Source organism: Lynx rufus, unplaced genomic scaffold (genome assembly GCF_022079265.1).
Source record: "Lynx rufus isolate CCGP_SWC_20201006 ecotype Redwood Valley unplaced genomic scaffold, mLynRuf1.p SCAF_11, whole genome shotgun sequence".
Lineage (NCBI taxonomy): Eukaryota > Metazoa > Chordata > Mammalia > Carnivora > Felidae > Lynx > Lynx rufus.
Genome location: NW_025814825.1, coordinates 41,734,800 through 41,759,969, shown reverse-complemented (window position 1 = coordinate 41,759,969; position 25,170 = coordinate 41,734,800). Strand labels below are relative to the sequence as shown.

Here is a 25,170-nt window from a genome sequence, read left to right as displayed (position 1 = left end):
TATGTATGTATATTTCTCCCATATTTGAAAATCTGCTATTGCAGCTTGTATCCAGTAGACTCTCAATAGATGTTTCTTTGGCTAATTTATTTCTCGCGGTGCATTTCGGGAGTTGTAGTCTTTGCGATGATTGCTGGGAACCATGGTCTGAGCCAGGCTCAGGAAACGGGCGTGGACGTACCTATCACACAGCGGGTTTTAGGACCCGGCGGGGCACCGTGGGCCGGGGGAAGGGTCGGGGGAGGTCGGGAGCGCGTCCGTGAGCCGAGAGTAACAGCGGCGTCGGTGGCGTCGGGAGCGAGCGGGTCCGGGAGCGGCGCGGGTGGTGGAGGAGGAGCCCGGGGCTCGGTAAGCGGCGCCGGCCCGGGCCGGTCCCCGAACCTGACCAACCCCTGCAGCTCCTGTCGGACTAGGCCTTGGCCCCGAGGCGGCTCTGGGGGCGGGGCCTGCGCTCGCCTTGGGGACGAAGGTGGTGGCGGGGGGCGGGTGGGAGGGGGAGGGCAGCTGCTGAGGCGGGCCGAGTTTGCGTGCGGCTAGGAGGCTGGGCCCGGGCGGCGGAGGGGGCTGGAAGCGGCTCGCTCCTCCAGCGGCTGGTCCCTCGGACCTTCCGGTGCCGGTCACGGCCCTCCCACTCCCTGCTGGGTCCTCCTAGCTGCCGAGATGCTGACCTTTGACCCGAGCGTGGGGCTGATCCTGCCGCCTCAAGCTGCCTCCAGAGCCTCTCCCACTCAGCTTGTCCCCACTCGAGGGAGGCCTTCTGCCCAGCCCAGCCTGGCCCTGGGATGAGGGCCCTTGGACAGGACCTCTGAGAAGGGTTAGAGGCAGGCCCGGTTGTCCTGGAAGGCCCCTCATCCTGCCCCTTTTTTCAGTCTCTGACGGGCTGCAGTCCACCTTACACCCAGAATCAATGAAGCGACCGTGTTTTCTCAGGGTTACTTGGTGCAGCCTGGGAGATGAACCTGTTCCCAGGCAGGCGTGGGGAAGAAATAAATAGAGGAAAAGAAGCAGGTTCTCTGAGGAAGGAGAGCTATCAGAAGCCAGGGAATGCTGCCTTTGGAGACTGGGGAAGTGCGAACTTGGGCCAGACTGAAAAATGTTTCTGGATCATCAGACCTTCCCCATTTCTTTCTCTCCAGAAAAAGTTTTGAGCTTAGTGAGGACGGTTTCTTTGCTATTCTGAGTTCCCAGTGACTTTGTAAACCAGGACAAGTATGGTTTGTGTTCCTGTCTTAAGCACAAGTTAATGGAATTATTTTGGGTGTGTCTTCAGCTGGATTTGTGTGCACAGTATTTTCCTAGGGGAAAGTTTTTGGGATATCAAGTCTATCAGTCTAGGGAAAGGTGGATCCTTCTTGTTAGGATTGTAAAGGGGGGATTCCCACTCTTCTTAGTCAATTGGGAAGCATTTATGACTTTTTTTTTTTTTTTTAAAGTAGGCTCCAGGCCCAGCTCAGAGCCAAAGCTGGGGCTTGAACTCAGGACCCTGAGATTGAGACCTGAGCTGAAATCAAGAGTCTGACCCTTAACTATCTGAGCCACCCAGGTGCCCCAAGACTATTTCATTGGATGTTTAGGCATTATAATTCACTCATTCATTCAACGTTTGTGTAATAGAATTTTTAAAAACCCTTGAAAACTCAAAGCAGTTGTGACAATTGGAATCTCACATAGAGTCAAGTTCAGAAAGCATAAAACTTGGGGAAAACAGCCAATCACAAATTGGTCCAGGATTTATGAAGGTGAACTGTTTATTCAACACACATTTATTGAGTAGATACTATGTAACTGGCCCTGTGGTTAGAAATAGGAGTATCTTTTCTCAAGGACATCAGAGAAACATTCATATGAAAATTATAGTGCACTGTTACATATCCATATAAAGAAATTTATACAGTGTGAGGGGAATATTGCCATTGTGTGGGAGAGTCAAGGATATTTTTGCAAGGAGGAGTTACTTTAGTTGGGTTTTGAAGGATGAGTAGGAGCTTGTACAAATAAGGTGTTCCAGTTCAAGAGCACAGCATGCACAAAGGCATGGTGAAAGTGTGACGACAAGAAATAACATGATGTTTAAGTATTAGAAATTTGTCCTAAGCGGGATGTTTGGTGGGGAACTTGCCATGAGGTAAGACTGAAAGGAGAGTAGGGAGCCATTGGAGTTATTTATGTTAGGGAGTGACAGATGTATGAATTAAAGTAATGAGAAATGTGTCCGTGAACTAGTTACCTAGAGTCTGAATAAAGTGTGGCATTGGGAACGAAGAGGAGAGGTATGGATTTTACAAATATTTCTGAGATATGCAACATAACTTAGTGACTAGGGAGAGAGTAGGCTAAGGTTTGTAATTTGAGAGATTGGGTGAATGGGCATTTCACTGACCAGGATGTGGATTAGAAAAAGTAGAGCAAATTTTTAAGGGTTGGGGTGACTATGGAAACAGGTATAGGGGGGATATCTGGTTTGTTGAGATCAAGTTGTTTGTGGGGTGTGCACACGGAAGTGTTAGGAGACAGCTGGAAGTAAGGAGGCCCGGCGAGCTTAATATCTTGGCCATAGCTCTCTGTAGGTGAGGCCATATATGAAAAAAATCCTGGGGAAAATGATGTCTATTTTGTTTGTTGATAAGGAAGAATTGGAATCTGCACTTCTTCCATTCAGCAGTGAGCTTCTCAAGGCAGGTACCATAACTTAGTAATTTTGGGTCCCCTTTTTGTCTCATACTTTACCTGTACCATTATTAGGTCTTGATAAATGTTAGTTATTAAGCCAGCAAGAAATCCGTTTACTGAGTAAGGTTGCAGTTACCTGTTGGGTTTTAAGAAGATTATGAGAGTCTGTCTTAGAATGTTCGTTTTATACTTAGGTGGTATTCATGAGGCTTGTATGGTTGAACAGGAAAGGAAATGAAGAAGATATGAGTGACGTGCTGCTTGAGGAGGTTCAGGGCTTGAACAGGAGATGGACAGTATTAATTTACAGGAGGCTCCAGCTCATTGAGAAGAGGTTCTTACAATGAATTCTCATTCTGGGAGATGTCAGAAAAATGTGATTTTCAGTCAAAGTTTCCCGAAAGCCTGTCAGTTTGGAGTTGGGTCCTCCTTATGAAGGTGCAAGCGTGTTCCTTCTTGTATAAAATAATTTGAAAGGGAACCTGAGGTAGTCATATTTATTTAAACCTCTTCATCTGTATTATTAGTTTGTGCAAGTAGGCAGACTCAGTAAATTCATTTGGGACCAGACTGAATTCTCTTCTGTGAAGCTACTTCTCACCTCTAGTGGATGCAGACAGTGGCTGATACCTAGAGTAAGGATTGGGAAATTCCTGTTTTTGCCATTTGCTGCTTAGTCTTAGGAAAGTCCCTGAATTACTTCCACTTTCCTTTTTCCTTTTCTTTTCTTTTAAACATTTTTTTAAATGTTCACTTATTTTTGAGGGAGAGACAGGGCGCAAGTGGGTGAGGGGCAGAGAAAGAGGGAAACACAGAATCTGAAGCAGGCTCCAGGCTCTGAGCTGTCAGGACAGAGCCCGATGTGGGGCTCGAACTCCCAAACTGCAAGATCATGACCTGAGCCGAAGTCAGATGCTCAACTGACTGAGCCACCCAGGTGCCCCCACCCCTTTATGTATGTATGTATGTATGTATGTATGTATGTATTTTTGAGAGAGAGAGAGAGCGCGCGCTCGAGAGAGCACGCATGAGCAGGGGAGGGGCAGGAGAGAGGGAGACACAATCTGAAGTAGGCTTCAGGCTCCGAACTGTCAGCATCGAGCCCAGTGCGGGGCTTGAACTCACCAACGGTGAGATCATGACCTGAGCCGAAGTTGGTCGCTTAACTGACTGAGCCACCCGGGCGCCCCTATTTCTACTTTCAAGTGTAAGCTAAACACCCATTCTGAGGTGAGCCCTGTAGAGCACATGCAAGATGTGAATGCTGCCCCATAGTGGCTCATGTACCTACTGAATCAGGCTGGTTCTTTCCTAGTAGAAAATAGGGATGATGCTTGTCAGACAATGTCCTGACTTGACTGACTTTTCTTGGATAAGGTGGGAACGTTGATATTATGGATATCAGTTTGGAGTTTCCGCAGAACTTTAACTGAATCTGGATTTTGAGTATTCCGTTAGTCAACACCTGATTTTTTGCACTACTGGGATATTCTGCTAGGACAAAGGACTACCAGAGAAGGATTTAGTGTCTTTACCACTTTCTATAGCTGTTTTACTTTGGCAAGTGAAATCTTCATTGTCAAATTATGGTAATTAAGTACCTACTACAATAGTACCTATCTACTTTAAGGGATTAAATAAAGTATATTTAAAGCACTGAGAACAGTGCCAACTATATAGTCAGTATTCAGTAGTGTTATTTATCATATATCACCTTGATTGGAAGGCTGTGCTCTGAAAGATTTGGAGGAATGAGTGATGAGTTCCCTCCCCAGGACTTCATAAAAGAAAAGTGATAGCCTGAGGGGATGGTGGCCTATCCTTTAGCTCTCCATGAAGAAATTCAAAGAGGTGGCTTCATGAGTGCAGACCTCACTCTGTTTCTGTTTTGGAGATAAGAGAGACTTGGAGTGACTAGCACTAAAAATCCATTAAAATGGAAAGGCATTATATGCTTCAGAGACAGTCTGTGGGGTGGAATTGGGGGAACCAGTGTCCCATGCTATGAGAGAAGCTGTGGCGAGGAACCACGTGGAACAGTAGGATGTGAATCCAGCAAGTGAACTAAATCCTCGGTCCTTCAGAAAGAAAGAGGCATGTTAGGAACTGGTTTGAGAAGGTAAGGGTTGGAGTTTGAAGTAGAAATCCTCTACATTTTCTTAAATGTTTATAGTGCTAGTATTTACCTTTAAGGAGTGTGGTATGCCTTTCGGAAGAATTTAGGGAGCAGATAACTTCTGCCTAGGGATTAGACACACACACATATACATACGCGTACACACACATGTATACCCATGCTTCTGGAGAAATTGTGGACTTTTAGGAGAGCCAGGGTGGGAGACTATATTTCTGGTTTTATAAACATACTGCTTCTTGTGTATTGAGTGAATGGCCAGTGATCAGACAATGATAATATTTGACTCAGCTAGCCACAGCTTCTGGGGAGACAGGATTTTTATCTCCTTCACTTGAAGCATTTTAGATTACTGTAGTCAGTGTGTCTTGTAGTGATCTATCACAGATGGACAAACTGGGGCTGAGGTCCTAAGGGAGGGGATGCCATTGGTGAGTTAGTGTGGGGAGAATGAGCTGGGAGTAGGTGAGGGCTGCTCCAGTGCCTTTTCTAGAGGTGACAAGTTTTATTCATCCTCTCAGAATGGTCCTATGTTTAGATGTTCCTTTCAAAGCATTTGATGAGTTTCAACGCTTTGATGAGTACTTCTCAAACTTTAGTGAGTATCAGAATTACTTGGGATAAAGTTTTTCAACCTTATTAACTTTCACATATTGAGCCAGATAATTCTTTGTTGTGAGGACTGTCCAGTGCGTTGTAGAATGTTAGCTTTCCCCTACCTAGTAGATGATAGTAGTATCTCCTTTCCCAGTTGTGACAGACAAAAATGTTTCCAGTCATTAATTTCCCCTGGAAGGCAAAATTGCCACAGTTGACAACCACTGACCTGGGGTGATAATTAAAAATGTAGACCCCCTTGGGGCGCCTGGGTGGCGCAGTCGGTTGGGCGTCCGACTTCGGCCAGGTCACGATCTCGCGGTCCGTGAGTTCGAGCCCCGCGTCGGGCTCTGGGCTGATGGCTCAGAGCCTGGAGCCTGTTTCCGATTCTGTGTCTCCCTCTCTCTCTGCCCCTCCCCCGTTCATGCTCTGTCTCTCTCTGTCCCAAAAATAAATAAACGTTGAAAAAAAAAAATGTAGACCCCTAGTGTCAACTGTACTAAAAAAAAAAAAAAAATCTAGACCCCTAGTCCTTATCTTGAAAAGTCTGTTTCAGTAGTGGGAAAAGGGAGCTTAGGGATCTACATTTTCAGGAGGCACCTCAGGAGGTTCTGAAACAAGTGATCACAGCTCAGTGGTAGCAAAGTATAATCTAATCGTTCCTAAGCTGAGAGCTGTATAGATTTATACTTGACTTGCTCTGCATTTCATCTTTCTGTCTTACCTTACTGTATCTTTCCGTTCATTATCAAATTTTGGTGGAGAATTATCCTTAGAGCACTGACTAAGCTCAATTAAAATTTTATCAGGGCGCCTGGGTGGCTCATTCAGTTACGTGTCCCAACTTCAGCTCAGGTCATGATCTTGCAGCTTGTGAGTTTGAGCCCCGAATTGAGCTCTGTGCTGACAGCTCAGAGCCTGGAGCCTGCTACCAATTCTGTGCCTCCCTCTTTCTCTCTCTGCCCCTTTCCCACTTGTGCTCTCTCTCTCTCTCTCTCAAAAATAAACATTAAAAAAGTTATTATCAATTAAATCTTTTTGTGGATATTACTGAGTTTTAGCTGTTTTTTTTTTCTATTACCATATTGGATACATCTATCAACTTTACTAGACAGATTCCTTTCCAGTGTTTTCTTCCAAGTTTTTCTACCATTCCATTCATTTGTATGTCTTTTTCACTTTACCATTATCAATATTTATATACAATATATATATATATATATATATATATATATGCATGTGTCAGACACATGCATATGTATCTTTTACTACTTACGGTGGCACTTCTACCCATTGGCAAACTAGAGTGTTGAAACTCAAGATATCTGGACATCCTAAAGTTTGTTCATTGAGAACTGGCCTGGAACCTCATCTCAGTTTCTCTGCAGATCCTCAGCTTTGTTTATATATAGGTTACACCACTTCTGCCCACTCTTCTGCCTTTTGAGAGACAGAGTAGCATAGTGTTTAAGAGCAGGGATTCTAACATGTGGCTGAGTTTGAGTCCCTACTCTCACACTGGCAAGTTTTTTTTTTTTTGTTATTTTGTTTGTTTGTTTGTTTGTTTTTGTAACCATTTTATGCTTTAGTTTTCTTATGGTAAAGTTCCAGGATCATAGGTCTGTGAGGATAAAACCAATTAATGTATACAAAGTGCTTATAACAGTGCCTGGTGCATAGTAAATGTTAAGCAAATGTTAATGTTTTGGTTGTTATTTTTGATTAGTGTCCTGAGTGTGCAAGTTGAGGTCCCTGCTAGTTCCAGTGTTTTGCATGGGTGCTGTTAATTTTCATATACATATGATCGCACAGACTTTTTAAAAAATTATTATATGTTTATTTTTAAAAAATATTTTTTAAAGTTTTTTAAAAATTTATTTTGAGAGAGAGAGAGAGAGAGAGAGAGTGCAAGTGCGTGGGGGAGGAACAGAGAGAGAGAGAGAGAGAGAGAGAGAGAGAGAGAGAGAGAATTCCAAGCAGGCTCTGTGCTGTCAGTGCAGAGCCTAATGTGGGGCTCCATCCCACAATTGTGAGATCATGACCTGAACTAAAGTCAAGAGTTGGGGGCATTTAACTGACTGAGCCAGCCAGGGGCCCCCAGACGTTTTTTTTTTAGCTCAAGGAATAGCTTACGTAATGGAAAGTGTACAACTTGATGATTTTCTTTCTTTTCTTTGTGTGACCTCCGCTCTGATCAAGATAGAGCACATTTTCTGGGGCGCCTGGGTGGCGCAGTCGGTTGAGCGTCCGACTTCAGCCAGGTCACGATCTCGCGGTCCGTGAGTAGGAGCCCCGCGTCGGGCTCTGGGCTGATGGCTCAGAGCCTGGAGCCTGTTTCCGATTCTGTGTCTCCCTCTCTCTCTGCCCCTCCCCCGTTCATGCTCTGTCTCTCTCTGTCCCAAAAATAAATAAAAACGTTGAAAAAAAAAAAAGAGCACATTTTCAGCACCTGAGTAGGCTTCCTTGTGCCACTTCCTCCCATTCATCTCCCCACTAGAGGTAACCACTGTTCTGACCTCTGTCACCATGGATTAATTTTGCTGTCTTTGAACTTCATATAAATAGAATCATTTGTTTGTACTCTTTTCTTTCAGAGGTTTTTATTCAACATCTGTGAAAGCGATCAATATTTTTTCAGTAATTTGTTCTTTTAAATTTCTGGGTAGTACCCTGTTCTACAAATAAATTATAATCTTCACATTCTGCTGATGGACATTTGAATTCTTTTTTATGTATGGAAAAAACTCACAAAAACACAAAATACCCACTTCAGAAACCTTTCAACATTTCAAAAAAGAAATGTTTATTATAATCTAGGCATTTTGGCTCTTCTGTTCCTCGAACACGCCAAGTATGTTCAAATCTTGGAGACTTTGCATTTGCCATTCCCTCTATGCCTTTCCCTCTAGCACTTTTGCCAAGACTTTCATGTGGCTGTTTCCTTCCTGTTATTTTGGTTCCAGCCCACATATTACTTGTCATAGAGGCCTTTAATCTCTCAGTCTAATGTAGTCCCCCTATATAGTTTGTCTTCAAGGTACTTATCACTTGTTTGTTATCTTTTCCCCACTCTAGAATGAAAACTCTGAAAGCAGAAATCTTGTCTGTCATGTTAACTTCTGTATCCCTAGTGCTTGGTACCAAAAAGGTGCTCAACAGATATTTGTAGAATGAATGAATGCCTGATCTGTGCATATGTTTTTTCTTTCTAGAAGATGGGCACATTGGTTTTTATTCATTTTTTTTCTCCTTTCCTTTTTCCTTTTCTCTCTCCTTTTTCTTTTCTTATGTACTGGTTGAAATGTTGTAGGATGTTTACCTCAGCATCTACCTATAGGTGGTGTTTTGGAGCTTCACTCACCAGTGAAGAGAGGGTGATACTTGCTAACAGTCCATTACCAGTATGAACCTAGAACCCCAGTCCATTAAATTTGGAAGCCTATAGAGAACTGTTCCATGGCCTCCCCCCGGCCCCCGGGTTTATTGAATTGAGATATAATTGATATATTATTGAGGTTATAATTAATATATAACATCGATATATAATTTTAAAGTGCACAGTGTGATGATTGGATACACATATACATTGTGAAATGATTGCCATGATAAGGTTAATTAAAACATTCATGCATAAGGCACCTGGATGGCCCAGTCAGTTGAGCGTCTGACTTCAGCTCAGGTTATGATTTCATGGCTCGTGAGTTCTAGCTCTGCGTTGGGCTCTGTGCTGCGAGCACAGAGCCTGGAGCCTGCTTCAGTTCCTGTGTCTCCATCTCTCTCTGCCCCTCTGCTGCTGCTGCTGCTGCTCTCTCTCTCTCTCTCTCAAAAGTAAATAAACATTAAAATTAAAAAAAAAGCACCATTCATCTATCATCTCACATAGGCATATTCATGTTGTTGCAAATGGCAGGATTTCCTTCCTTTTTTGTAGCTGAATGATATTCCATTTTATGTGTATACCACATTTTCTTTATCCATTCATTTATTGATAAGACTCTTAGGTTGTTTCCATAGCTTGACTATTGTGAATAATGCTGCAGTGAACATGGGGATGCCGGTATCTCTTTAATGACACAGTGATTTCATTTCCTTTGGATATATACACAGAAGTGTGATTGCTGGATCATATCATAGTTTTATTTTTAATATTTTGAGGAACCTCTATACTGTTTTCTGTAGTGGCTGCACTGATTTACATTCCCAACACTGTACAGAGGTTCCCTTTTCTGAACACACTTGCCAGTGCTGCTTTTTACAGATTGGCAAATTGAAGCCCAGGGAAGGAAAGGAAATTAAAGTTTATAGAATGAGTGTATAAGAATTGGGGCTAAAACTCAAGACATTTTGCTGTTATTTAGTATTTTTTAAACTTTTTTTTAATGTTTATTTTTGAGAGAGAGAGAGTGTGACAGAATGGGAGTGGGGTAGAGTGCCTTTCTCTCAGGCAGAGAAAGAGGGAGACACGGAATCTGAAGCAGGCTCCAGGCTCCGAGCTGTCAGCGCAGAGCCTGACGTGGGGCTCGAACTCACCAACTGCAAGATTATGACCAAGCCGAAGTCGGATGCCCATGCCCCAACCGACTGAGCCACCCAGGCGCCCCAAGCTGTTTTGTTTTTAGATTTTTTCCAGTTTTATTGAAAAATAACTGACATACATCAGTATAAAAGGCGTAACAGCATGATGGTTTAAAAAAAAATTTTTTTTTTAATCTTTATTTATTTTTGAAAGAGAGACGGAATGTGAGCAGGGGAGGAGCAGGGAGAGAGAGGGAGACACAGAATCCAAAGCAGGCTCCAGGCTCCGAGCTGTCAGTATAGAGCCCAACACGGGGCTCGAACTCATGAACTGTGAGATCATGACTTGAGCTGAAGTCAGACACTCAACCCTCAACCGACTGAGCCACCCAGGCACCCCTGTGGTTTTATTTACATGTATTGTGAATTGATTACCTCGGTTTCATTAGCCTCTGTCATCTCATGTAGATACAATACCAAGACTTTTGATAGATTAACTCTGGAAACTCTCTGGAAATTAGAGTGAATTTCTTTTAAATTAATTTTCTGCTACTAGAGTTGGCATGTATTGTGCTCAAGAAGACAGTAAAGTCAATGAATAACTAACTTGCTTAGTGTAACTAGCATTTCTTGTGTATTAGGCATTGGCAGAGTTTGGCTTTAGGTTTTAAAATCTTGATATTTGGTTGTTTTACCCTGAAGGGATATGAAATGATGTGCATTTAAGACAGTCGTGGCTGGATTGCCTTAAGATAGAATTCTTAAAAAGTTGTATGACTTGAGTCTTTCAGAGAGAAGTTGTTCTGTGGGTCATGGGATTGGCAGTCCCTGAGGTTTAGTAATAAAAGACTTCATTGATATACCATTTACTGTTGGGTTGGGGGATTTGAAACCATTCCTAAGTTTGATGGTAAGTGAAATTAGGATTGATATGTTGCCTTATTCTTTTTTATATTTTGCCTATTATATCTTATTTCTGAGAAACTATGTTAAAGCCTAAGATGGCATTTCTGTGGGATTACAGTGGCTTTGCTGTATTTACTGCTTTGCCAGAAATTTAAAAGCCCGGATCAACAGAGGTCATAGTGTAGTCGCAGAATGCTTTTATTCCTTCCTCATGATGCCATAGCATTTTCTTTGTACTTTTACTCTGTTTCGCATGATTCGCCTAGTGCTGTGGGGTTATCATGTGTCTGATGTGTCTGTCTCTGCCAATCGATTGAAAGATCCTAGAGGATCAGCTCTGTAGTTTCATTTTTGTAACCCCATAGTGCCTAAATTAGTGTCTTAACCACATTTAGATTTTTTTGTTGTTTTTTTTTTTTAAGTTTATTTATTTTGAGAGAGAGAAAAAACGCGAGTCAGGGAGGGGCAGAGAGGGAGAGGGAGGGAGAATCCAAGACAGGCTCCACGCTGTTAGCACAGAGCTTGACGTGGAGCTTGAACCCATGAATGGTGAGATCTTGACCTGAGCTGAAGTTGGATGCTTAACCGACTGAGCCACCCATGTGCCCCTAGGTGTTTCTTATGTGTTTGTGGTATTTCAGTGATGCTGAGAGAATTATTCAATGATATGTCTAGTCCAGGGCCTTGTTTTACTTGTAAGGAAACTGGGAAACACAGTGACTTGCTCCATTTCATCTAGGTGGTTGGAACCTAGCGTTCCAGTCTCAGTTTTGCTGGTTGGTTGGTCCATAATGCCTTGCTGCTCCTTAGCTGCTAGTGGTTTTCTACAAACAGGAGGGGTTTTCTACAAAAGGGAGAAAAACCCTGAGAAGACATAAATAAATTACACTCACATTACGGATGTGTTCTACCAGTCAGATATTTTACTTTCAAATTTAAGAGCAGAGGCTTAATTTCTGAAATCCCCCCCCCAAAAAAACTTTGTAATACAGAGTTCTACACTTCTCTCAGTCCTCAACCCTAGAAGCAATTTTTTTCTATGTTCCATGGGTTAGAAGTGCTGGCAGGAGAAGGAGACTCTTGTCAGTTTCCAGTCACACTTCAGGCACCTTGGGTGGTAAATTCCAATTGTCTGTGATGGTGACAGAGAGTAATGAGACAAGGCTCTTGGCTGAATTCTCCCCCCTGCTCCAAATGAGGAAGAGTGATGAAAAGAATTTAACTTCTTAGGAAATCTGGTACTTTGGATGGAATTGTTTTTCCCTCCTCTCCTATTCCCTTTTGCTTATTAGAAAGTATTGATTCTGAAATAGAGAAAGTGAGTTTATTAGATTTGGGGTGGACATTGATTAGCTGTAACCCAATTATAAATCCTCAGAGGGGCATGTTTGTAAACAGGTGCTTCTCACACCCAGAAACCAGTGGTTCCTGCTATTCCCGCTAATCAACTGGTTGAAGCTGAACACATGAAAGGTCTATATCTACTAAGTTTAGAATTGCATTGCTTTTGATTTATTTTAATAGGATCTTGCTGATTTCCAATTTATTTTCCCCCGATAAGGACATCTTCCTCTTGACAACCTATTTAAAAGACACAAGAATGTTTTGAACAGAGGCTGTATTTCATGCTTTAAGGTAAAGCCATGATCAATATAGTATAAATTGCCCCAAAGAATCTTCTCTCTCTCTCTTTTTTGGTTGTTGTTGTTGTTAGTTTTTTTTTTTTTCCTTCAGTTTTCTCTGGACCATAGTGCTTATAAAAAAAAGGATAAGATGTGCCAAAGATGCTGGATATCTAGTTGGAGAAATTTTCTGTGCCTTGTGTTTTTTGTGCTCAAAGGTAAATCTCCTTTTTGGCTATATATATTAGAGAAAGGCCATGTCTGAGATACAGTCTTTTAGGTGTTGGATGCATCTCTTCCTTAAATAAAATTTTGATTTTGATTTGAAACATAGCACATATTTTCCAAAAGTCACTGAACAAAATTAATTTTGTTCTGCTGCTTTGGGTTTGTCTGGAAGTAAAATCAGCCTTCTTGCTACTGCCCACACTTGCCATTGGATGAGATTAAGTTTCACAACTAGAGCCTAGAATTTAAGAGAGAGACAGGAATTTTGTCAACAGTAGAAAGAATCTGGGAAGTGAGGGGAAATGTGTAAATCCACAGTGGAGACCTGTGGGATTTCAAGTTCTCCCTTGTAAAAACTTGAAATTCCTTTAAACAAGATGGGGAAATTGGGCGTGATTCATGGAATTGCTTCTGTAAAAGAATTGAAAAATACTTTGAAGTTTGATCTGTAATAGTGTTATATATATAATTAGATTTGACAGAAGTAGATTGTTATATTTGGTTATTTTGAAATCAGATTTAATTTTTGTCCTTATAACTGCTATTTTCTGCCTTGGGTCTCTTTCCAGAGGAATTTCTGAAGACAGTCAAGTGCAGTGTGATTTATGAGGCAGTGAAGGCCAAGTACTTTGCAGTGCTGAGGACTTACTTACTTTGGGGAAATCAATGGAGCACATCAGTCTGCAGCACACTTCCTGCCTTAATGGTCCTGAGCTCAATCAATACTTGTAATTTAACTTCACCATCAGTCTGTGGGCAATGTGTGCTTTGTAGCCTTCCTTCCATCAACCTCAGATATATGGCCAGATCTATTCTAGTTGGAGCTAGTTACACTTTCTTTCCTGGTTTTGGATCTGGTGTAAGCCTTGTCCACTGGCAGGTTTTAAAGATGTAAAATGTGTTTTGCTGTAGGCCAAGCAATGATTTAAGCCTTGAAATTACCTGGTCAGGGGATGGGGTGTTGGACAGATGCACAAGATCTATTACATGGTTTATCATTTTTTTCTTTTTCTTAGAAAAGTTCCCATTGAGAGCTTTTCAACAGACCATCCAGCATCTTGGAGAGCATTTGAGCACTGACTGTGGCTTTCTTTTCACAGATTCTCTAACCATGGCACAGGTGGAGAAAAGAGGGGGTTTGCTCCGGAAATCTTCAGCTTCCAAAAAACCACTGAAGGAAAAAGTGGTGCTGATGTATGATGAGATCTTCATGGTAAGGCCTGGAGCTCTGACAATTCTGCACAGATTGACTCCTTACTTTCTTGTACCAAAATGAGAAATAAGCTCACCTCTGCCTGCTACCTTCTAGTTCTTTAGAGGGAGAATGAGGGTGAGGATGAGAGTGAGCTCTCTCCTGGTGGAGATTATGATCATGTATTAATTTATATGTATTGTTGTTATGTTGTTCTTACAGATTATTGCCATGAGCCAGGTAAAACAATTGAAAGGAGGGAGGAAACCTCGGGAACTTTTTTTTCTGAATATCTTTTTTTTTTTTAATGTTTATTTATTTTGAGAGAGAGAGTGTGTGAGTGGGGGAGGACCAGAGAGAGGGAGAGGGAGAATCCAAAGAAGGCTCCACGCTGTCAGTGTAGAGCCTGATGCGGGGCCTGAACCCACAAACCATGAGATCGTGACCTGAGCTGAAATCAAGAGTCAGACGCTTAACCGACTGAACCACCTAGGCACCCATTTTTTCTGAATATCTTTAAGAAACTTGTCACCCGTATGACCCAACTTACAGACTCTTCTATCCTAAATATTCCTTGAAGTTCCTTTTGGTCCTAGAATTCTATGATTCTAAAAGATGAACTGTTCTTTCTCTCTCAATCTCTCTCTCAAAATGAATAAACTTAAAAAAAAAAAGATGAACTGTTACATTTCATCTCAAGTACCTAGTGGACAGAACAATTGCTTAGTCTCTCTCATTGTCCAACTCTATAAGATAACTGATGAATTATTAGTGACTAGGTGGAAGATTTCTTTGGGTCTTCATAACTGCTGATTGACCATGATCCAAGCCTTTGTTTTAAAATTTACCCTGTCAGGGAAGGTGAGAGTAAATTAGATACTCTGCAGGGGTACTTACCTTCTGAAATTCTGATCATAGCTAGCATATGTAAAACAGAATAATACTTCTAAAAAGAGTTACTAAGTATTGAATTTTTACTATGTGCCTGGCATTATTCTAAGTGCATTACTAAGTTCATTATCTCTAATTCTGACAAGAATGCTGCAAGAGTGCTATGTTTTCACATATACTATGTAAAAGAGCATTTCACAGATGAGGAAACTAGGGGTCACAGCTGGAAGGTGATGGAGCCATGGTTTGAACCCTAGTGTTTGACTCTAGGGCCCTTACTTGTTCAACTTTGTCACATGGCCCAGAATAAATAATGTGATCAAGTAAAACATCTAACTCTTGGGAAACCTTAGAGACAGTTTGATATGCACAAAATTAATACAGAATTGCGCAGATCAGCACAGTATGGAGCAAATGAGTGGGTACTTGGGTCCTGTTAGAGCTCTCTCTATATGAAGTAGGGTTGGCATACATAGAATTGTTGATTGCGTGAGCTTTGAGGATGGGAAGTGCCAACACCATGAGTAGTCTGAGTTTCATATATAGATAGCAAAATGACATCACTGAAGTGTGAGAGGCAGTGTGTGACCCCTCCTAGGAGAAGGGGATGGAAAGAAATCACTAAATGAGAACCTTATGAGAATGCCAGAAATGTTGCTTCTCTGTGTCATTCTTAGTTAAAAGTCCAGAAGAGATTCCTGGTATGGTATTTTCTTAATAGATCAAGAGTTCGTAACTAATGAATATATTAGTTGGTAGTAATTTTAAAAGGTCAACTTATGGGTGATAGTGGGCGATTGATCTACTGGTTTTATGTCATTAGTTTTCCTTTAAAGTTGAGGTTCTCTTTTTCTTATTTTGCTCCTGAACCAGAAGCCTCTGACTCTTTAGAACTTCTGTTTGAAAATTATTGCTAAGAAATTTTGGATTTTAGCACTATACTTTTGTTAACCTTTTGGACCAATTTGAATTAAGGAAGACCATATTACAAGCTCTGTACAGTGGACTAAATGCATACAGGAGGGCAAGTAGAAGCAGTCAGCACAAGATGTTGTAAAACCATGTGGTATTGCTGATGTGATTCAGGTTCTGGATCCTGTATGGGTGTAAGTAACTTAACTTTGTGGATCCTCTTTTCTAAAAGGAGGATACAGATAGTATCTACTATACCTGGCTCTCTGGGCCATTGTGTTTCATTTATGTGAAAGGGCTTTGCAGAACATACAGATGCGATAGGGACATCATAATGTGACTATATTAATCAGTTGGTTAGGTTTACTTCTTGCTAGAAGAGAAAGATTTGGGGGGAGACTCTTTGAGCCATTATTTAACTTCTGGCACACAAATATATATCTATGCACAGTATCTTCCATTTGGGGGAAAAAAACCTCCAAAACTGTTGTTCCCTATTATAGCAGTTTAGAATGACCAAGCATTTTCAAAGTTAATTTTGAAAGATAAGGTTGATTATGTGTAAGTGACCCTTTCAGATGTGTTCTTAATGCTTTGGTGTTAGCTGGGGACATTGAACTGCTTATTTTCTGATTTCAGACAGAGGACCCCAGTAAGTGCAGTCCACGATTTTGGGAGGAGCTCTTCCTTATGAAGGTAAACTTGATGGTATCTCTGGATTTTCCTGCTAACGAAATTGCCTTCTCCTGTGTTCTACATGCGACACTAAAATGCACTCACATTAAATACAGTACACTGAAAACGTTACTAAAAATAATATCCCTGTTGTTCCCTTGGTAGGTGAATTTAGAGTACCTAGAAGGCAAGCTGGAATCTCTTGATGGTGAGGAGTTAATGAAGATCAAGGACAATATTAATTGCTTATTTCAACACTGTATCCAAGCTCTGGGAGAGGAACATCCAATTCGAGTTGTCAATGCACTACAGGTATATAGCTGGGTGACTGGGGAAGTCCTGTTTAATAGGGGAAAGGAGTTATAATACATCTGTTGGGACCTGAGGAACCTAAAATTGCCCTTAGGTATGAAGTTTTTTTTTTCCCCTTTAAATAATAAACATCTATGCCATGTTTGTTGAGCCAGCTTCCTGGCTAAACAAATTGACACTTATACTAGTCATCTTGTTCATTGTATGATTTGATCTAAAGCCAAGACAGATGGACAGAATTCTTGATTATTTGAGGAAAGGAAACTATGAGGTAGGGATAGTTAGTCTAGCAAAAATCAGAAGAGATTTAAAAAAAAATTTTTTTTTAATTTTCGAGAGAGCGAGAGAGCATGAACGGGGGGGAGGGGCAGGGAGAGAGAGAGAGAGAGAGAGAGAGAGAGAGAGAGAATTTTAAGCAGGCTCCACACTCAGCACAGAGCCTGATGAGGGGCTTGACTTCATGACCCTGGGATCACAACCTGAGCCAAAATCAAGAGTCGGACACTCAACTGACTGAGCCACCCAGGCACCCCCAGAAGAGATTATTCTTAAAACAGTATTTTCTCACTAGATCAGGAGTTCTTAATTTGAGGTGTCAGAGGGTCCTTAACCACTGAAGTTATATGTAATATTTTAGGTGTATGTGGCTATTTTTTTCTGAAAAGAGAGCTTCCATCAGATTCTCAAAAGGGTCTGTAACTCAGAAAACGTTAAGAATCATTGTTCTTAACCCTAAGTCACATATTCATGGGAAAGACGCACTGAGTAATTATTTCTTGAATGACTGTTATGTGCCAAGCATTGGGATAATGGGGATACATTACAGGTTTATTGAGACCAAAGACTTTGTTAGTTTCATTCAGTACTTTGTTCCTAGTGTATAGTACAGTGCCTGGCAAGTAGGACTTTAGAAGTAAATTTTTATTGAATGAATCATGGGCAAAATTTCTAAGTTTATAGTCCAGTAACTCCGGTGCATCTTAGATCAGGCTGAGTAGCTAGGGCAGTGATTGACAAGCTTAGAATATGAAGAATCCATGACAACATAAAGGATTTTATTGGAAATTTTGATATTATTTTTTTATTTTAGAGAAAGAGAGCATGCGGGTGGAGGAGAGAGGCAGAGTGAGAGAAAGAGAATCTTAAGCAGTCTCCCTACTAAGCACAGAGCCCGATGTGGGGCTCAATCCCATGACCCTGGGATCATGACCTGAGCTGAAATCAAGAGTTGGATGCTCAACCAACTAAGACACCCAGGCACCCCTGGAACTTTTGATAGATTGGGTTTAAGTTTCTAACTTTCTAGTTGGGCAAATCACTTTGTGAGCCCCAGTTTTCTCATCTGTAGATTGTAGAAATTACCTGTTGAGCTGATGTCCCAGAAAGAAGGGCCATGTTTACCCTGTAGTTGTGTTAACAAAGTTAACAGTAGATTCTGCATTTTGGGTATTGCAGTTGTAGGGGTTCACTGAAAGCTGAAATGAAAGTTGGAAATTGTACTTCCTATAATTACAGTAGCTCACTGTGGAGGCATGAATGGTAAACTGTTTTTAGTTCAGTGGAAGTAAATTGACATTAAGTCACTTGGTAACCCATAAAAATATAGTATATTATTAAAATGGCTGATACTTGTTGAGCTTTAAAAAGTTTCAGGCACTATTCTTAGAGCATTAATAAAGTTCCAGGGACTATTCCAAGTGTTTTAATTCTCATAGTTCTCACAACATCCCTATGAGATGGGTGCTATTATTGTCATTCCCATTTTATAGATGAGAAAACTGAGGCACTGAAAAGTTAACTAACTTGTCCAGGTTCACACAGCTAGTCAGTAGTGAATGGAGATTATAATGAATTTAAGATTTTTTTTTCATGTTTATTTATTTATTTTGAAAGAGAGAGCAAGCGAGCGAGCACGAGCAGGGGAGTGGCAGAGAGAGAGAGAGAGGGAGAGAATCCCAAGCAGGCTTCACGCTGTCAGCGCAGAGCTCAACGCGGGGCTCGATCTCACGAACTGCAAGATCATGACCTGAGCCAAAATCAAGAGCCAGTCGCTCAACTGACAGAGCCTCCCAGGCGCCCCATGAATTTAAGATTTGAAGCAACTGGTTATTATCATACGGACCAAAATAACTTTTGTAGTTATTAAAAAATACTAAGAATTATAAGCTAAAATGTAAATACGGTAATGAATTTTAAGTAAAGGAAAAAAGCTCCACCAATCCCATGACTCAAGCTCAAGAACTGTTGTTATTTTTGAATTCACCTTCCAGTCTTTGTCTGCAATGCAATTTTTGAAAAGAGGATGACTAAAGAACAACAACAAAAAAGATGGCAACAATTTCAAGTGCTGTTCCTCTTTTGATGTCTGGATTTTGCACGTAGTAAGACTCCGACTGTTTTGAAGCTTAGACTGATAGAGCAATTGAATGTCAGCTGTGTAAGGAGGAGGTTCTGAGGTGGCAATGTGAGGCGACAGATCCAGTGCCCTTCACGTTTTGAGACTTCCTTTCTACAAAAGAATTCTTTCTCTAATCTCTGCAGACCTTGTGTGCACTCATTCGAGGAGTCCATCAAAAGAATAAATCTACCTCTGGGTTTGACATCATCAACATGCTGATGGGCTTTGACAAGGCAGAGTTGTGCATGAAGGTGAGGCGTAAGTTGTAGATGTGCTTGTGGATGGCTGCTTCTGACAGCTGTTTGTGGATACCATCTGCAGACAGTTAATGTACTAGAAGATTTGCACTCAGGTGGATAGAAATGGTTGAATTTGTTCTTGAATTTGGATATTTTTGTTTTACAAATTTGTTTATCTGAATAGAGGAAGATTTGAAATTCAAATTTGAAGTATCCTTCCCCTGCAGGATAAAGACTGAGCAGTTTATTTTATGATTTGTATCATGTGCTCATACGTTCTTAAAAACACTTATGAACTCAAATAATATATAACAAGGGTAATGTAATATACAGGGGTAACTTTAGTTCTAAACTTAAGTTTTCTTATTTACATAATGGCTTTACCAGAATTTTTATTTCTACTGTTTGACACTTTTAAAGTAATAGCTTTATTGATAGATAGTTCACATATACAATTCACCCTTTTAAAGTATGTAATTCAGTGGTTTTTTGTTTTAAGATTTTATATTTAAGTAATCTCTATATCCAACACCATGGGGCTCAAACTCACAACCCTGAGATCAAGAGTCACATGCTTTACTGACTGAGCCAGCCAGGCACCCCTCATTGAGTGGTTTTTAGTATATTCACTGTTAATTTTGGAACATTTTTATCACTCCAAAAAGAATACATGTTCCCATTAGCAGTCATTCTCCATTCCCCGTTCTCTCTAGCCCCTGGCAACCATTAATCTGCTTTATGTCTTTATTGGTTTACCTATTCTGGACATCTCATCTAAATGGAATCATACGTGGTCTTCTGTGTCTAGCTTCTTGCACTTAGCATAATGTTTTCAGGGTCCAACCGTGTTGTGGCATGTGTCAGTGCTTCATTCCTTTTTATGGCTGATACTTCATTTTATGAATGTACCACATCAAATTTATTCATTCATCAGTTGATAGACGTGGGATATTTCAGTATTTTGGCTATTATCAATAATGCTGCTGTGAACATTCATGAACAAGATTTTGTGTGGATGTATGTTTTCAATTCTCTTGGGTATATACATAGGAGGAGAATTGTTGGGTCATATGGTAACTCTATGTTTAATATTTCAAGGAGCTTCCAAACTGTTTTCCAAAGTTAGTATACCATTTTACATTTCCATCAGCAGTGTATAAGCATTCCAGTTTTTCCACATCCTCATCAACAATTGTTTTTGTCTCTCATATATATATGTGTATATATATATGTATATATATATTTTTGGGGGGGGTAGAAATATTTATTCAAATCCTTTGCCCATTTCTAGATTGAGTTATTTGTTTTATATTGTTGAGTTGTAGGAGTTCTTTATATATTTTGGATAGAAGTCCCTTATCAGATATCTGATTTGTAATGTTTGACACTATCTTGAGTGAATGTTGTTTATAATATGAACTTTGAAGAACTAGTCTTCTGTCATTCTCTGAATTTGAAATAATCTATGTGACAAAGAATCCTTATAGCGATCAGATTATTTTTTACAAGTTATGAATATATAGTTGTAAGTACATGAAGACTTAGTACTTGGAGTCAGTTTTCCAAGCCTCTACTGCTCCTATGTATATATCATGGTAAAATCTCAGATCTCGCTCTCATTCTTGTAGTTCTCACTATTGTCTATATGCTGCCGATTACTAAGTCTCTATTGTTAGTCTTAACATCCCCTCATGAGGCTCAGAGTTGTATACTCTGTAAGCAGTTGCTGAATTTACCCACTCATACATCCCTAAAGTACCTCTTGCTTGACATCTACAAAATGGAACTCCTTATTTTCCCTTCATCTGTTCTTCCTCATTCATTCCCTGTTAGAATGGGCTCTCCTGTCATCTCAGTCACCCAAGCCAAAAGCTGGAGTCATCCTTGACTCTTCCTCTCATCTTTCATATCCAGATGATCACCATGTTCATCTAATTTTGCCTCAGTTCATATTTTTCATACCTGTCTTTGCTTTTTTTCCCCTACTGCCAGTGTCCCCATTATCTCTCACCAGAACCATTTCAGTGATGCCTTCATTCATTCTTTTGACAAATGTTGGTTAGGCTCCAATGTGCCAGGCACAGGGGATACACAGGCAAATAAGACATGGCAGCTTCTTCAGAAAATTGCTAGATTAGTCCTCATTTGTCTCCCTCCCTTCAGGCTTACCATCTTTAAATCTGTCATCCACACTGATACCACAGTGATGTATCTTACACTCAAATCTCTGCTGCTTAAAACCCTTCATTAGTTTCCCATCAATAACAGGATAAAGACCAAACTCCCTAGTTAGCTTTATATAGCTTTCATGACCTGCTCCCTATTTATTTCTCTAGTCTCTCTCACCACTGTGTTTCCCTCTGTACTTTCATAGTAATAAACTACTTGTGTTCCAACTCCACACCCAGGGCCGTTTCATTCCTCATGTGTCTTTGATCATGCTATTGCCTGTCTAGAATTCTTTTCCTCATCAAGTTTTAATTAACTCCTACTGATTTTCCAAAATATAACCCACCCCTTAGGAGTCTTGGAATAGGTGACTTCTGAGATAATTCCCCTTTTCCATGTATATTTCTGTCATAGTAACCATTCAATTAAAACTGCTTATTTTTCTCTTCCAGTAGACTAAAAATGCCTTGAGAGCAGAGGCCATTATCTAATTTTTCTTCTTGAATTCTTTGAAAGCACAATATTTAGCATATAGTAGACCTTCACCATATATTTGTTGAATTGAAGTAACTAATTTTGAACCTTCACTTGAGCTTTCAGCATGCTAAATCCTATTCTTCATTCATTCTCCTCCTTCATTTAATGTAAAATATTTCTTTTCTTATTCCTTCTGTTGTAGCGTGTGAGGGTTTCATCTTTTGATTACATTGGGTCTGAGAGCTGGTTGTTAGTACAAGTGATATACTCCAGTCACATTGTCTAGTAGAATCGACCAAGGTGGACACAGCTAGTTTTGTTGGATAGTGTATACGGCCAGTGATGGCTAGTAGTGATATTGTCTCTTTGTTGTTTATTCAGTGTGCCTCCATCAAATGATATATTTTATCAGATAGTGAAACTTATCTATAGTTATTTGACCATTATTAATCTTTTTTAACCATTATTGGTCTTTAACCACTTTTTTTAACCACTTATTTTTTCCTAATGTAATTGAATTAATTTAATTGAATTAGTTTATTGTTTTTAATTTATTATTCAACCACTGTTATTAGCCTTTAAAAAATTTACTTCTATTAAACATTTTTAAAAATTTTTAGATTATTTTTGAGAGAGAGAGAGAGAGAGAGAGAGAGAGAGAGAGAGAGACAGTGTGCAGGCAGGAGAGGGGCAGAGAAAGAGAGGGAAACAGAATCCGAAGCAGGCTCCAGGCTCTGAGCTGTCAGCACAGAGCCCAACACAGGGCTCAAACCCATCTACCATGAGATCATGACCTGAGCCAAAGCTGGATGCTTAACTACTGAGCCACTCAGGCACCCTTACTTCATTCTATTCTAAAGGTCGTGAGAATGATAGGTTGCAAACATTCTTTTGATGAAGTAGTGAATTCTTTATTATTCTGTGCTGTTGTTCTAAAGCATTTTTCCCCAAATAGCTACACTTTGAAGTCTTACTTTTCTTTGTCTGATCTTGCAAGGCCTAGGCCTGAAGGAGTGATATGGTTGCTTCATTGAATGTTGTACACATTACCCTGTGTAACATAAATCCAGAGTTGGACAGAGACACAGTAGAGACATTACTTGGTATGTTTTAATACTTAATGGATCTCTTTCTCAGAACTTGATGGAGAGTTTGGATTCATTGCTTTGTGCAGAAGGTTCTGAAAGTCTGAAGAGTTTATGTCTGAAACTTCTCCTTTGCTTAGTGACCGTAAGTGACCCATTTATATGTTTCTCTATCAAGGGTATTACAGTAGGAGCAAGCTTATTTGAATGCTTGAGCCCAAAGTTAGAAAGGAAAAGAGGAAAAAAAAATTCTCTGCTGGGGCATCATATCACTCCATTGCATGTGAATGTGTAGAAGGAAGTTAGATGAATGGGCTTTCACTTCCTGGAAGCTGCTCTTTGCAACCATTGGCATTTTTAGCCTATGGGATACATGATATTTCTCACTTTAGAGGTACTACCCCTGCAGAATTCTTGTCTTCTGAATTGTCAGATTTGCTCTTCTCATCAGGTCTCATTTGGAAACAGTTTTTGTGATTCTGAATAGTTATTTGTTCTGATTTTGACATAACTGGAAGCTGGCCCGTACCTTCTAGTGGGAGGAGGGTGGGGTGTTGTTCATTTACTTCAAGTAATTCCTTTTCCCTGCCATCACTCAAAGTCTTCTGGATCATAAACTTCTTTCTGTGCATTTGAGGAATGAAACCCCCCCCAAAACTGAAGTAAATGCTTAAGTGAGGGTGTGAGAGAAACAGTACATTCAGAGATTTGGGGAGTTTTAATTTGCTCATTTCTTACCCTTCTAGTGTCTGACTATTAAGGCTCTGGCAGCTTCAGAGGTGCTTATTAAAAGTCTACTAAGTATCTAGTAGAATGTTTTAACATTTCTGATTCTCTTAGCGGGGGAGGAGTTATACTTGAGATAGTAGAGTGCCTCAGTAATAGCCTTTTATTTATTTTTTTTAATTTTTTTTTCAACGTTTTTATTTATTTTTGGGACAGAGAGAGACAGAGCATGAACGGGGGAGGGGCAGAGAGAGAGGGAGACACAGAATCGGAAACAGGCTCCAGGCTCTGAGCCATCAGCCCAGAGCCCGACGCGGGGCTCGAACTCACGGACCGCGAGATCGTGACCTGGCTGAAGTCGGACGCTTAACCGACTGCGCCACCCAGGCGCCCCAGTAATAGCCTTTTAAAAAAATATTTATCTTAGAGAGAGAGAGAGAGAGAGAGAGAGAGAACCAACGTGGGAGGGGCAGAGGGAGGGGAGGACAGAGGATCTGAAACGGGCTCTATGCTGACAGCAGCGAGCAATGTGGAGCTTGAACCCCTGAATCATAAGATCATGACCTGAGCCAAAGTCAGATGCTTAACCGACTGAGCCATGCAGGCACCCCTAAAAAGCCTTTTATTGCATTTAGGTGACAGATAACATCAGCCAGAACACTATCCTAGAGTATGTGATGATCAACAGCATATTTGAAGCAATTTTACAGGTAGGTCATTTCCCCCATCCTCTCTTTCTCTTTTGGGTAAACCGCCTCCTCAAATCTTCTCTGTCAGCATTCCTAGGAACTAGGAGTTAGCACTCATGCATTTCTGGTTCATGTTACAGATACTCTCCCACCCCCCAAGTCGCAGGGAGCATGGGTATGATGCTGTTGTCCTCTTGGCTTTGTTGGTGAATTACAGAAAATATGAGGTGAGTGGACCCCTTAATGGACACTTAAAATCTTTCTATAATCTTCCTAAGTGTGGCCACTCCTAGAGGACTTTAACATAGAAGACATGTTCTTGGTAAATGGTATATAGATTAACTTTGATTAACCAAATTCTAAAACTTCTATATTAAATGCTTGGGGCAGAGGGTATAGCCATTTAAAGGAATCCCGTGGTACAACTTCTAATAAAGTGAGTGAATATCCCTTAATGTAGTGGTTCCCAAACCTAGTTTATCATTGGAATCACCTAGGAACTTTTCAAAAAGAAGTAATTTCTGGGCTTTACTCTGGACACACTGAATCCAAATCTCTTGGAGGTAGGAACTGGGAATCTGTTGTTGTTGTTGTTGTTCGTGGTGGTGGTGGTTGTTTTTTATTCTCCTGTTGAGTATGATGATTAGCCAGGATTGGGAACCACTGACCTAACACATCTGTTTTGAAAGATTGGACTTTTGTATGTTGGATTTCCTTAATGCGGTCCACTTGT

The 25,170-nt window shown here is 40.6% G+C and overlaps 1 protein-coding gene across 1 annotated transcript in view; it reads left to right on the top strand.

Annotated features, from left to right (window-relative positions):
• The first annotated feature begins 136 nt into the window (after positions 1 to 136).
• Positions 137 to 25,170, top strand: part of ARMH3 (armadillo like helical domain containing 3) — a 177,459-nt gene continuing 152,425 nt past the window's right edge. Inside the window, exons 1-8 of the mRNA XM_047073339.1 lie at positions 137 to 348; positions 13,773 to 13,885; positions 16,307 to 16,363; positions 16,508 to 16,654; positions 19,196 to 19,303; positions 23,075 to 23,167; positions 24,384 to 24,458; positions 24,578 to 24,664. Of these exons, the coding sequence (XP_046929295.1) occupies positions 13,784 to 13,885; positions 16,307 to 16,363; positions 16,508 to 16,654; positions 19,196 to 19,303; positions 23,075 to 23,167; positions 24,384 to 24,458; positions 24,578 to 24,664 (669 nt within the window). The 5' untranslated portion in view covers positions 137 to 348; positions 13,773 to 13,783. The remainder of the gene's footprint in view (positions 349 to 13,772; positions 13,886 to 16,306; positions 16,364 to 16,507; positions 16,655 to 19,195; positions 19,304 to 23,074; positions 23,168 to 24,383; positions 24,459 to 24,577; positions 24,665 to 25,170) is intronic.